General features: G+C 42.0%; 2 protein-coding genes across 2 annotated transcripts; one reads left to right on the top strand and one right to left on the bottom strand.

Annotated features, from left to right (window-relative positions):
* Nucleotides 1-3,941: 3,941 nt before the first annotated feature.
* Nucleotides 3,942-9,278, top strand: pnn (pinin, desmosome associated protein). The gene is made up of 9 exons (XM_083998147.1): nt 3,942-4,094; nt 4,559-4,672; nt 5,578-5,649; nt 5,988-6,063; nt 6,172-6,266; nt 6,395-6,470; nt 6,602-6,757; nt 7,060-7,198; nt 7,349-9,278. The coding sequence occupies exons 1-9, from the start codon at nt 3,982-3,984 to the stop codon at nt 8,605-8,607; spliced, it is 2,100 nt and encodes a 699-aa protein (XP_083854273.1). The 5' UTR covers nt 3,942-3,981; the 3' UTR covers nt 8,608-9,278.
* Nucleotides 9,279-9,958: 680 nt separating this feature from the next.
* gemin2 (gem (nuclear organelle) associated protein 2) lies at nt 9,959-13,937 on the bottom strand. Its single transcript, XM_083998445.1, has 10 exons — nt 13,649-13,937; nt 12,758-12,842; nt 12,380-12,469; nt 11,988-12,047; nt 11,794-11,910; nt 11,546-11,590; nt 11,387-11,455; nt 11,156-11,266; nt 10,949-11,007; nt 9,959-10,363 (listed from the first exon to the last, which is right to left on the bottom strand). Exons 1-10 carry the CDS (start codon nt 13,768-13,770, stop codon nt 10,324-10,326), a joined length of 798 nt encoding a protein of 265 aa, XP_083854571.1. The 5' UTR covers nt 13,771-13,937; the 3' UTR covers nt 9,959-10,323.
* Nucleotides 13,938-13,942: the final 5 nt, after the last annotated feature.

Below are 13,942 nucleotides of genomic sequence, written 5' to 3'. Positions count from 1 at the left end.
TTAGTGTCATCACCCATGAGATTCAACCACTGACAACAGCAAGGGGGAATTGCTGGTTGACAATGAACAGAGGAAAAGGAGATGGAAGAGAAAGATAGTGAGAAGACTGACAGCAACAGTCTGGTTTTCCCTCTTTGCAGACTTGTTATTGAAAACATTAATAATCTACTATGAGATTGTTATTTGATAGTGTAGAGACAAAACAGTGACCCACCCATTCCATGCAGTCTTGTCAAATGGAGGTAAAGAAAAAAAAGACGCATGTAGACCATAGATAAGAGTATGGGTGATACAGGCAGTAGCCACACCTTACTCTAAGACTCTTTCACAGCCAGATACACCTCCACAACCGATGCTATGTTATTAGATGAGTCACAAGATGTTATAGACCTATCTCTATTCTACCTGCTATAATCTGACGTACTTGAAAAGATCGAAGACATTTGACACAGTCAATCATCACATTCTTCTCCAGAAGCTTTCATGTCTTGGAGTAAGAGACCATGTGCTGCTCTGTTTACCACTTGTCTTAAAGATGGACAGCAGTTTGTGTCTTATAGTGGAACAAATTCTCCTCTTTCGCCTGTGCACTATGGTGTACCACAGGGTTCAATTCTTGGGTCCCTGCTATTCCTGATATATACTTTTATAGCACTTTTATTGTCTCTCAGACCACTCAAACCGCTTTACACTGTTTGTCGCATTCACACACACATTCATACAGCACTGTTCACAGACAAGCTTTTTCACACACATTCACACACCCGGCCGATGGCACATCCGAGGGCAAGTATGGGTTCAGTGTCTTGCCCAAGGACGCTTCAACATGTGGACTGGAGGAGCCACGAATCAAATCTCTGACCATCCGGTTAGTGAACGACCAGCTCTACCTTCTGAGCCACTAATACCGTCATTAAGGACTCTCTATTTGGTTTAAATCCAACAAGCTATCACTTAACATCAATCATGCTTCATCTGTTTGGGAGAAATCAGAGGTTCTCAACTCCTCTTCTAGAATAGAAATAGATAATATACCTTTAGCTAATGTTTTCTTGGTATTCTGCTTGATGAATCCTCGTCTTGGAAACCTCATATTAGGGCCATAACCACAGAAATGGCCAAAGGTTTGGCATACTGGCATACCACTACTACTTAAAGTCACAGCAGTTTAAAAGAGCACTGAAGTCACTCTTTCTAACCAACCAACACTTTCTATATGGACTGCCTATACAAACTATGACTAGTACATTTTCATATCAACATGCAATTATCTTATATACATGAACTTTAACTCCAAACTGTCACCAGTATATGCTCTTAGGCTGTTAATGTCTGTGCTGAACTAGACAGTAGATAGGGCTTTAATTAATATGCGTGAGTGAATGCCTCTCACAGTTAGTAATTATTGGGTTTTTGAAATGCATTGTCACTGGTGCTATGTCGTATTATGTTTGTTTTTATTATGTGTTAAAAAAAATTGTGGCTCAAGAATTACAACAACTTTTTTTCCGCATCTCTCCTTCACATTCCTTTTTCAATGTAAAAGTAAATAACAAACAATGTTAATAAAGACTTATTGCAGTGAGACTTGTTGGCACTGAGACATGAACGTCCTACCAACTGCTGACTACCTGCGGGTGTGTGTGTGTGTGTGTTCAGACGTCTTGAGGAGATGCAACTGGATGTTTGACATGTACACTTGCACCCAAACACACTGGGGCTTCTTTTACTTCAGTTCTTCTGTGGTGTTCAGAGCTGAAACAAAACAAAGCTTATGCACGTCTGGATAATGAGACTATGAGATTATCATGGTCTGTGTTACACAATTAAGCTGAAACAATAACAGATCTGTGCAGCTCCCACAGTTACCATGGAGGTGACGATCAACAAACAGGCTGAGACTGAAGCATTCAATGTTTTCATCTGTTATCCCTGACTCAATGAAACAAAGAGACGGATGGGATTTTTGAAGTGGGATTTGTATTACGTAACAATGCACGATGGCTTAATGTATTTGCAGATGTTCATCATCCTGTTTACCAACATAATAGTTATATAACTTCACTAAGGTGTGTTGAGTGGGAGGAAACAAATGATGGTGACGCAGTTTAGTCTCTACAGGAGATCACTTAAAAGAAACAATTGTCATTTTGAGAGCAATATGCCATGTTTGTGTGTTTCCTGTTGATGAAAAGAGGAGACGGCCTTTGTTGCAGTTTTTCTTGGAAAATTAAATACACTAATTTCCTGATTCCCACATCAAACAAGATATCTGGTGTTGCAGGTGTTTGTCTGAGAAATCAATAGTGAAAACTGTTTTCGGATGTCACAGCAATAACTTGTGTGAACTGTGGTTGCCTTTAATTCTGGCATGATGATACAAATACACAATTTATTTAAATAAACAGAAGTGTAATGTAACATATAAAGCACCACACTGCAATTAGTAAATGGCTGTAGGTTGTGAAGGAGCAGATAATGTAGCAGGATGACGCAGTGAAACAGCAGAAAAGCACCAATGCCACATTGATAATCAACCGGTTAAATCTGTGGTTGGTTCCCACTTTGATATGCAAGACCTGCAACAGCACGACAGCACAAGAGGTTTTATTTTCAGCGTCAGTCTCACAGTTCAAAGCCAGTTGTTCTCTCCATGCCGTGGTTTCCAGTTCAAAGGATAGAGAGAGGCACACAGAAACTGGCTGTCAAATTGAAAAAGATCACTCATACCAATTAAACACATGAGCACATCGCTTCTCTCACCCAATCTCAAGAAATAGATATAATTTTAAATGGCTTTTCCTGACATTTGTTCCAATTAATCCAAGTTTGGGAATTTCTTATCAAGAATATAACTATTTTTGTTTAATATGTGAGTTTAATGTTTGACTATAGTTAACACCAGTTACCAGTCATAAATTATGATCTCATTGGCTGCTATAGTGCAAGTTGCGCAAACAATTTTCCCCCGAAGCATTTCAGTGCTCTTATGACATTAAATGTTATAGGTGCTTTGTTTGCATTCAGGTATTTTTCACCAGGGATTATAATTATGTGGGTGTGTGCAGCGTTGCTTAGCTCGGTTGGTAGAGCAGGTTCCCCATGTGCAGAGGCTAGTTGGTCCCATATTGAATCCTGACTTGGGCAGCCCTTTGCTGCATGTCATCCCCCTCTCTCTGCCTCCCCATTTACTGTCTCTCTCTACTGCTACACTATTAATTAAAGGCAAAAGCCCAAAAATATACTTTAAAAAATGATGTGGGTGTGTGAGGATAAATGTGTGTGTAGCTACCAATGGATGTCTTATATTATCATAGATCCATGGTAGATATGTCAGTACGAGCAAAGAACTTCCCTTGAGTACTTAATAGGCTCTCAATAGGAATATAATGCATGATTTTCTTTCCACAAGGCACCAATTTTTATAAATAAAATCTACAAGGCTCTGTATGACAGAAAATCAATAAAATAGGCTAAAAAAAAGTACTATAAAGTAAACAAGTCACTCTATCTCATTGAGACTCTTCACAGTTCAACATATTGCATGGCAGTTTCCAGCATTTTAGTAGCCTAATGTTCTCAGGTTTGCTCGCTAATAAAACTGAACTGAAGTAGCCTATTTGTTAAACTGGTTTTTAAACCACACTATTGAGGGAGGTGTATTTTTCCATTTGCAAAAGTGGATATGGTATTTGTCCAAAATTATAACTGTGTTTATCAGATCTAACATTTTGGGGGGATGTTATCTTTGAATAAAATAAATTGTTCTTTGTGTGGTGTGATATTTTCTGTCTCATTTTTAGCCAGTCAAACAATACTGGACAAGGACAATTAAACTATTTTGAATTTGTAGGGCAACAGGGGGCAGTAATGCCTCGTTTCTTCACGTTTCAGCTGCTGTTAAACAGTAGAAGAGGAACTCAGAGCGTCAATGACCGTAGAAGAAGGAGGAACACGTGATTCGCGCTAACTGGAGCCAAGATGGCGGTGGTGGTGCGGAGCCTGCAAGACCAGCTCGAAAAAGCGAAAGAAAGCCTAAAACATGTGGACGATAATATTCGTAAATTAACCGGGCGCGACCCCAATGAGTCAAGGTAAAAAGCGCCAGTGGTTGTTGAGCTTCAGCTGTGTTTAAACTTTCTTGTGATGTGCTAACTGACCTGCTAGCGAAGAGATGACCGGGCTAGCATGAGTCGGTTAGCTCGCTGCTGCAAACACTAACGCCTCCACAGATGTAACTTACGGATGGTTTAGACAGGCTCAGTCTGCACCTATGTCTAACATCATGAATGAAATCTGAAGTGATTAATAAATCCTGAACTAATATATATAACATTTACCGTCGGAGCGAGCTGCCAGACTCAGGTGGTCAGTTATTATTAGGCCCGGTGGGAGGCGTCGTCATTATTTAATGGGACCAAACGACTCCGCCTCTCTCAGGAAACTGCGCCTGTGATTAGAAACAACAACTTTTGACTTAATCTTCAAGTGTGAATTCAACCGACGAGGTTTGGCTTGGTGGTTTTGTGTTGACCGTGTTTTCCTGTTGTGTTTACAGGCCGGGCCAGATCCGTCGGCCCGGCGGTGGCCCCATGCCAGGCGGCGTCGGAGGAGGAGGTGGAGGAGGAGGAGCAGGAGGAGGTGGTAGAGGCAGAGGGATGAACCTGCTCAGGTAAACCTGCGCTCTGCACGGCTCAGTGCAGTCAGGGCTGCTTCAAAGCCCAACAGAATTATTACATGGTGTCAAAACATTTTCATTGAAACCACACGACATGCGATATGTGGTGGTCTTTCACCTTAATGCAGGTGAAAGACCAGTAGAGCCTCAGGACAAGATGGACCACTGTAACTTATCAACCGGGTCAATGGGCTTTATGCACAGCTCCACTACTTCCTGAAATAAGCCAGCTCCTTTATTTCCTGTTTTACATTATTGGACCAACTGATTAATCCAGATGTGTCTGACCTCACAACAATAGTCAGGCACACCTGGATTAATCAATTGGTCCAATAATGTAAGACAGGAAATAAAGGAGCTGGCTTATTTCAGGAAGTAGTGGAGCTGTGCATAAAGCCCATTGCCCTCCATAACCCTTAAGACAATGAAACAGTTTCTAGGGTTCCTACGCAAGTATAGGAAGTATGGAAAAATATGGAATTTGATTTTATACATTTCCAGGTCTGGAAAAGTATGGCAAATGTAAATTATTGTATGGAAATATATTTATCTTAATACTTATCTGGGTTTGGTTTTATCTGATGTTATCTGGGTTAATTATTTTTGTATGCGCTATTGTACCTAGCTACAATCTCCTCGAAATTATTTGGTTACATAATGGCATACACATTCAGAATAATGAAAACAAATGATTAATTGCATGATTTATTATTATTATTATTATTTATATAATGCACAACTATTTACTCAAATATCACAAATTATTAGAATTTTCTTACAGAGCAGTCTGGAAATTGTGGTCTGGAAAAAGTATGGAATTTGGAAATTTCAAATGTGTAGGAACCCAATATGTTGTTTTTGTATAAGGCAGATTTTTCATTTGATAATGTTGGTTTTAGGCGCAGTCTCTCCGACATAGGAGGCGGCGGCCCCCCTGCCAAGCAGAGGGACATTGAAGGAGCACTGCTGAGGTGAGATCTGTGTTTTTTTTAATATACACAAGCTATGCATATGGTTTATATTTTGAACATTAATTCCACATAATTAGCAACATTCACAAAAAAACAACAACATGCTATCTGTTTTAGCTGGGCAATGTGTTATGTATGCACAATATTGCTTTTGAACCACCTGTAAAACTGGCTTATTTTGAAGCAACTTGCCCTTTCCTTGGGCCAAGAAAGACGAGGGTAAATTATGATGATGGTGTGATAAACGCCCCTAGCTATATTTTGCAGTCTGAGATATTGCATTGTTTGTGAGTTGTCCTTCTCTAAACACTGTCTTATCTTTTCATGGGTGTCCTCAGGCTGGCAGGGGACCAGAGGGCCAGGAGAGATGCGCGTCACGACAGCGACGCCGAGGATGATGACGATGTCAAAAAGGTATGAAGAAAGAGTTTCTCCTCCCCCCTTTTTTGGCACTGTTCATGTGCAGTCTGTGGGGAAAACTGGATTAGTTCAAACACTGACTGGTCATTTCTTGTCCCTCAGCCGGCGTTGCAGTCGTCTGTAGTAGCTACCTCCAAGGAGCGAACACGCCGAGACCTCATTCAAGATCAGACCATGGATGAGAGGGGAAAACAGAGGTACGTCTACAGGAACCTCCAGCCAGCTCTACACATAAATTAAAACTTGAGGAATTGTGAAAATAACTTGCTCTTACACATGATGATAAAATTAAGAAAATAAACAAACTTTTTGTTCTCTTCATCAGGAATCGGCGTATGTTTGGCCTGCTGATGGGGACCCTGCAAAAATTCAAACAGGAGTCCAACGTCTCTACAGAGAAGGTGCAGAGACGTAACCTTTTTATTGTGTTGAGCTGATAAGAAAAAATGATTGGGCTCAACAAATGTTGTCATTTCTATTAATTTTGGTCCTGAGTCTCACTTCTCTATACCTTCTGGTTTTGTCCCCACAGCAAAAGCGACGTACAGAGATTGAGCAGAAGCTCGAGGTTCAGGCTGAGGCAGAGAGAAAGAAGGTGGAGAGTGAAAAGAGGGAGCTGTTTGAGGAGAGGAGAGCCAAACAGACTGAGCTGAGACTACTGGAACAGAAAGTGGAACTAGCTCAGCTGGTAAGAAAGTAGTTTTAATGTCATTTGTAGAAGGGGAAATAAAAGGGTTGGTCACTTGGTCACCAGGGTTGGTTCATTTTGGCTCTCTGAAAGACTGTCTTCACTTATATGGGCTTTAGAAAATAAAAATGCAAAACATGTTTGTAATTGTATTGTAATTTCCATCATTATTTCACTCCACAGTTTAATATTGTTAAGGCAAAAGTAACCAGTGAGGAATGGTATCAAACATTTAACTATGACAGAAGAAATGGGTCAATGGTTTATCAGAATTTTATGTAACTTTCTCTTTCCATCTGCAGCAAGAGGAGTGGACCAGCCACAATAACCGTCTGGTGAAATACATTCGCACTAAAACTAAACCCCACATCTTCTATTTGCCTGGAAAAATGTGCTCCGCAACACAGAAACTCCTCGATGACTCCACCAAGAAACTAAATGGTCAGTGGGGTTGTTATAATAATCACATCTTGCCTGTTTTCTGTTCATGAAATTATTGTTTCTTGGGTTTTGAAAATAAGTATTTGTGGGTATTCAGCCACCGGTGCGTGTACATTGATCATTCTGTAACATGTGAATCTCTCTGTGTAGTTGTGTTTGAAGAAAGGCGTGAGGCTTTTGCCGAACACCTCAGCAAGATGGAGTCCCGCCCCCGTCGACAGCCGAACCGCGACCAGGACGGCAACACAGCGGCAACAGGGACGGACCACCCAGCGGAGGGTAAGCCAGCAGGTCAGGTAGTCAAGGTGACAGGTAATAAGGGGATTGCAGAGATGGAGGAAGAGGAGGAGGAAGAGGAGGACGAGGAGGAGGAGGAGAGGGTAAAGGAGGCAGTTAGGAAGGTGACGGTAGTGAAGGACGAGGGGGAGGAGGAGGCGGGGTCGAAGAAGGCAGATGAAGAGGAGGAGAGGATGGAGTTGGGTAAGGAGAGTCGTGAGAAGAAGGGAGGGGGGGAGGGGGTGAAGAGCAGAGAGGATCAGAGGGAGGAGGCAGATAAGGAGGCCAGTCCAGGGTCAGAAGAGATGGAGGTTGAGGGGGAGCAAGAGGACAGGAAGAAGGAAGTGGTGGGAGAAACAGGCAGCAAAAAGGGTCCTTCAGACCTCCAGAATGACCAGAAGACCCAAGAAACCCAGTCCTCCGAGCCAATCGCAACGAGCCACGAAGCTGCGGACGCTAGTCAGCAGCCCCTGGCCAGTCCCACTGCCGGGCAACCAGCGGTGCAGCCCTCTGAGATCCAGAGGGCGCTTCCCGCCCCAGAGCCCCAAACAGCTGTCACCGTCACCGTCCCCGGGCCGGAGTTCATCATCCCCGGCCTCGAAGCCCAGGATTCGCCGGTGGAAGAGAACAAGGCTGTGGGGCAAACAGAGGAGGCACCACAAAAACTGCCCGAGTCACAGGAGGCCCCCAGCGCCACTGCCCCTGCTCCGGCCAAGGAGGAAGAAGAAGGTGGGAGAGGGAGGAAGAAGGAGAAGGGGTCGAAGAAAGGTCGCAGTCATAGCAAGAGCTCCTCCTCCTCCTCCTCCGGTTCGTCCTCCAGCGGCAGCTCCTCCTCTTCCTCCGGATCCAGCCGCTCTTCTTCGTCGTCGTCGTCCTCTTCGTCCTCGTCGTCCAACAGCAGTAGCCGAAGTCGCAGCCGAGACAGCGGCAAACGTAAGAGGAGGCCGTCAGGCAGAGACAGGAAGAAAGGAGAAGACAGGAGTCACCGTAAGAGAGGAGGGAGTAGCGGAGGTGGAAGGGACTCCAAGGGATCAAAAGAGAGGAGGAAGAGGAGGAGCGAGGAGGGAAGGGGCAGGTCGTCTCGGAGCGATAGGGAGCATAAAGATAGAGACAGGAAGGACAAGAGGCGCTGATCTGGGTTTCTTTCAGCCTCAGTGATAATTTGGCAGCCACAGGAAAACACTGAGGGAAAATAAACCTCCAGCTATTTACTTAGTGACACGAGATCACAGAAGTTTTAAAGTGGTATTAAAATGACAGTTTTAACATGAGAGGATTTTTCTTGGAAGATATTTGATGGTGGAGTCTGAGCAAAATTGAAACTACAGATGAAGGCTCATTATTTTTCTTCCACCGTTTCCCTCGACAAATGAAATGCAAACTGGACTTTTCAGTCACAGTGGTGCATCAGGTCAGGATGTTATTCACATTGTCTCTAATTGGGCTCCGACCTAAACAGGTTTGTTTAGTCGTTTTAAATCCAGATGCTTCATCCTGACATGTAGGTTTTTACAACGTTTTTTGTGATGCTACAATGAAAAGATTGTGTTGAATGTTTTTCTATTTTTCTCACCCCGACTCTAATGCGGTAGGCTGGGATATTGACGGTTATGGTAGCAGTGACCATTAACATACAGTAGTTGTGTTTCAAATTAATGTGACAATGCTGTTCAATCACTTCACTATTTGATCTGATGTCAAGCCCTTGTTTTTCATCACATACATGTCAGCCACAGAAATTTCCTGTGTTTTTTTTTGTACCAAATGATAATCTGCTTCAAAATAAAGGTGAGGTATTAGTGGGCATTTGAGTGTGTGGAGTTTGATTGTATTTGGACAAGAACTGATTTTATTAAAAATAATGGTCTCAATATTGATAATATTTGTAATATTCCTCTACAACAGTTCTCATTTAAAGTTTTAAATTCAAGATAAAACAATGGACAAGTGTCTCATTCTCACAGTAGGACACATTTTACTAATTTGGCAGATGATTTCATCCACAGCGTGGGAAAAACAACACCTCGGTGTGCTGTGCGTACCAAGTGCCAGATAAGGTGACGAAAAGCACCCGAAGTGATGGTATGTCATGTGAGATTTTGTGAAAATGGTAAAGGATGCTCGTGCTCTGAAAGTAGTGGGTAGCTTGTTCCACCATCAGGGAACCACAGATGAGAAGGATTTGAAAATTGTCTTAGGGGGACAGCTGGTCAAACATGAGACGACACAAGTTTCTCGTGATCCTTTTTGAGGTAAGATATTGTCATCACCCAGATTTGGGTTTCGAGTGTGAGCTGGAGGTGGCGTTCTCATTTCCACGAGGGAAGGTCACTGACAGACTGCGGTACGCACATTGACAGGTGTAGATCTACACAGCAGATACACATGTGTGCAGAAATTCACACCCTTAGGTGGGGGTCCCAGCAAGATTTGTGGGGGCATGAAGACCAACAACAATGTCCACAGCAGCTATACAAATGACAGTTTAATAAACAAATATTACAATTAACAGATCACTAAACATCAGGACTTCATTCACCCAAAAAAACCTTTGGCTTTTCCTGTTGGATAATAAAGATCCTTCTGCTTTCACTGCTTCAGTTGTTTCAGCAAAGTCTGAAGTCACCAAATTCCGCTCATGTTCCTTTGATTTCAACAGTTCAGCGTTGCCACAGGAAGTACCATGGAGAGTTTATTTCAATCCACCGTATTTCCTTGGTTGGTGATGGTTCTTCGTTTTCACTTGCTCCTCCAACCTTCGACCGTTCTTGACTGTGGGACCTGCTGCCTCAGTAACATCTTCTCCCTCAGTGTCTTGTTGATATCAGTCAAACTGTTCAGCCGTACATTCACTCTGGCTGGTCTGCCAGGTCGTTCTGCTCGAAGTACCTGCAGGTCCAAAAAAAAGCAGTTAATGAGTTTGAATAATACAAATCATAAGCACAAAAGCTAAATCTGATGCCGTTCATTCATGGTCGTATGCGAAGGTCTGGGCTCCTCAGGGAAAATCTGTATGATGAGTGTGAAAGTGAACTTTCTTCTAATGTACTTTTACTATTATACTGTGCACTAAAAAACATATTGATTGTGGCATACATAACTGTTTAAGTGTCCAACTAAATCAATGTAAAACCCACTTAAGCTGGATGCTTTTTTTATAGCAGCTATGAGTCTTCCTGTTCTTGATCTTGAAATGTCACTCACTAAATTGTTAGCAGCTTACATCTACAGCTGACAACTCTTGAACTGGCTTACACCTCCAATCATCTAAAGAGCTTTCATTCATTTAAATCTTAATATAAAACTGCAGGATGCTAGTACATTGAAACAAATTAGACATTGGTCGTTGGGATCACAACCTTTCCAAAGTTTGCAGACTCCTTGCATTGTGTTAATATTGCTATAATTTGCCAAGCATGCAAGCAAGTCTGTTTTATAAAATATTATGTGGCATTTTAAGTATTTGGCGGATACCTGGCAACAAGACAGATTAGCAGGTTGAGAGCAGGCAGTTTCTCATCCTCTTGACTCTCCTGTGGAACCATGAAAACAGGACAGATGGCCAGGTTTAATGCATTGCAAATACAAGTTTTTTTATACTTTAATACAGTACAATACTGCAGTTATCCTTATGATTGTTACCACGGTGGTAAAGTAACATGGGTTAGAGGACAGTCTTACCAGCGTGCTGCGGAGCTGGGCACATCTCCTGGCCAGCTGCCTGATGGAGGAGTGGGCTTCAGGCAGTAGAGGCTTCTCCAGACAGGCCAATAAAGCATACAACCAGCGACCCTGGAACAAATCAATTTTATCGTGAGCATCTGAGCTTTCTGCCAACAGCAACATACAATGTGATTGTAGTTTTGGATTTAGAAGGATACAGCAAACAATTGAAGAATCATCCAAACTCACCAACTGTGGAACAAAATCTTGCTCCTCAAACCAACTAATGAGAATTTCCAACACCGTCAGCACTGTGGACTAAGGAGGAAAAAGTACAAATCAGATTACTGAAGTGAGTGTGAGATCATGTAAAAACAATTAATTGTGTGAAAGTGGGGGGTCATTTACCTGGTTGAGTCTGCTAACAATGCTTAGGAAGGGAGGGAAGCCAACCTGAACAGAGACATGCTATAATCAATATAATGTCCCATTTAAGGCACGCATTTGTTCAACAGTCTGGTGTCTTCATTTAAATTGGAGGATGAAAAGTTAATGATATTTGAGAAACATTTGAAAATCCAGTTTATTTAAGAGAAAGAGACTGGCAGCTAAATGCATGGTGCATAAGAGTCGTCAATCAAACCCAGTCATACAACCTTGCTGTAGTCCAGTGCTGGTTCTGATTCTGCATCTGGGTCAGGGTTCGATGTTCCCAGGTAGACCTTCTCCCCTAAACAAAACCTCTTCCAGGCCTCCTCATCCGTTAGCTTTGGCTGTGAAACACACACACACGATGAATGGACTGAGTTTGAACTACAGAGTGAATTTTGCCACTTTGCCGTCTCCTCACCATCTGCACGTTGTCATCCAGAGTCTGTCCGCTCCAGTGTTGCCTGTTCTTTGTGATCCTCTGGAAGCAAAATGCACAACAGAATCATTTTAAAGTGAAAACATCATGATAGTAAACCTGTACACACAGTACCAGTCTTTGCCATTTTCATTTGAGCCAAAAACCTTTGCAACATACTACCAAACAAAACAATGACTGTGTCAGGGAGTGTTCATTTTGTCACACAAATTCATCCTTTTACTACTGATGAGTTGTCTACAGAAATTGTAATTGGTGATGTAACAAACATATAGAATTTGAGAATTTATTTTTGTTTCATCCTCTGAACGGGACGATTTGAGGCATTTACACAAAAGATTTGGATTTGGAAATTGTTTTGCGTTTCCTTGTACCTGTCTGACATCTGAGAAGACACCGACTTGTTGCTGCTGCCAACTTAGACTGGGGCAGAAACCCCTGGGAGCAGCTTCGCAACCTGCCACCTAAAACACATAAGAAACAGTTGTTAGATACTTAGAGGGATAGAATGACTTATCTTATACGTCAAGCAGGCAGACTACTAATATTTTTAAATATTCAATGATGTATTCACAAAACAAAATACTCCAGCAGATATTTCTAAGTTCAACCTGTAAAAATACTCTGATATTGTACTTATTGTTAATACTGATTTTTATACAACAACATAGCATCATCGCACATCATTTACAGACTCTGTGATGTGCATCCTTTCATTGGCTTTTGTAAAATCAATGTGTACATTTACTCACTGATGCATTCACTGTTTGTTTCTTCTTCAGTTTCTTGGGGTCAATCTGAGCAACCACCACCTCTGGACACAGTGATGCCTCCAACCTGGTGAAAAAAAAAATATATATATATATATATATATATATATATATATATATATATATATATATATATATATATATATATATATATATATATATATAAAAAAAATAAGTATACACATGGCCAAATGTTTTGACAAACTGGCACAGGGAAAATACACATTTACATATACAATACAGTCTTAGTTATAATGTTACAGAAAACCTGCATGTTTTTTCTCCTCATGTTCCTACACTAAAGAACCTGTTCTTCTTATCACCAAACGAGGCTGCTCTCCCTCTGTCAGCTGATTTTTTAATACCATGAATGGAAAGCATAAGAAACGTCCGGATCTGGATGTTCCTATATGCTTTCCATTCATATTGCTGTTATTTCAAGCAATATATATAGGCTATATATATATATATATATAATGTGTGGCCTCTCTCTGTCAAAAATGCCAGGGCCTATTTTCTGTCCCAGTCCGCCACTGGTCCAGCTACTCATCACCACTTCTAGGCTTCAATGATTTTCTTCAGGACAGGCTCTTTGGGTTAAGGATTTTGGTCGTTTTGCAGGCTGCGTGTTTTACTCTCAAGCAAACCAAAGGGATGCAGCAAGACTTATTTCAGTGAGGTTCACATCTCACTGAAACAACAAAAATACTTGATGCATTTGTGATAACTTTAAGCACTCCTCTACTGTGACTTTACAATCCACTGTGTTGTTCATAATGTGTCCGGTGTCATCCGTGGAGCACACGAATGACCCAGTAGACCCACACTCATCCTCTCCCGTCCAAACGGTATGGCAGTGTGTGGTGGACTCACTGGACTTGTCGCAGGTACTCCTGGGGGTTTCTCGGTGGTCCCTTCAGGTCCACATCCGCTGAAGTGGCTTCAAACTCAACGGGCAGCAGCCTCGGCATTAAGTCCTCCACGTCTGACTTCATTTTCAATTTTTACTAGTTTCTATCAAGACGCCTGAGGTAGGAGGTTGGCAGCTATATACAGAGCCCCAAATGTCATTAAATGCGTCCCGGACGATCAAAACAACGATTTCTTCACGTACATTCAAGCCAAAGCACAACTACTCACAACGTAGACCGCCATCTTGCTTGTGCA

This window comes from Trachurus trachurus (assembly GCF_905171665.1).
Source record: "Trachurus trachurus genome assembly, chromosome: 22".
NCBI lineage: Eukaryota > Metazoa > Chordata > Actinopteri > Carangiformes > Carangidae > Trachurus > Trachurus trachurus.
The sequence above is the reverse complement of the archived record's forward strand: the minus strand, read 5'-3'. Positions and strand labels throughout refer to the sequence as shown.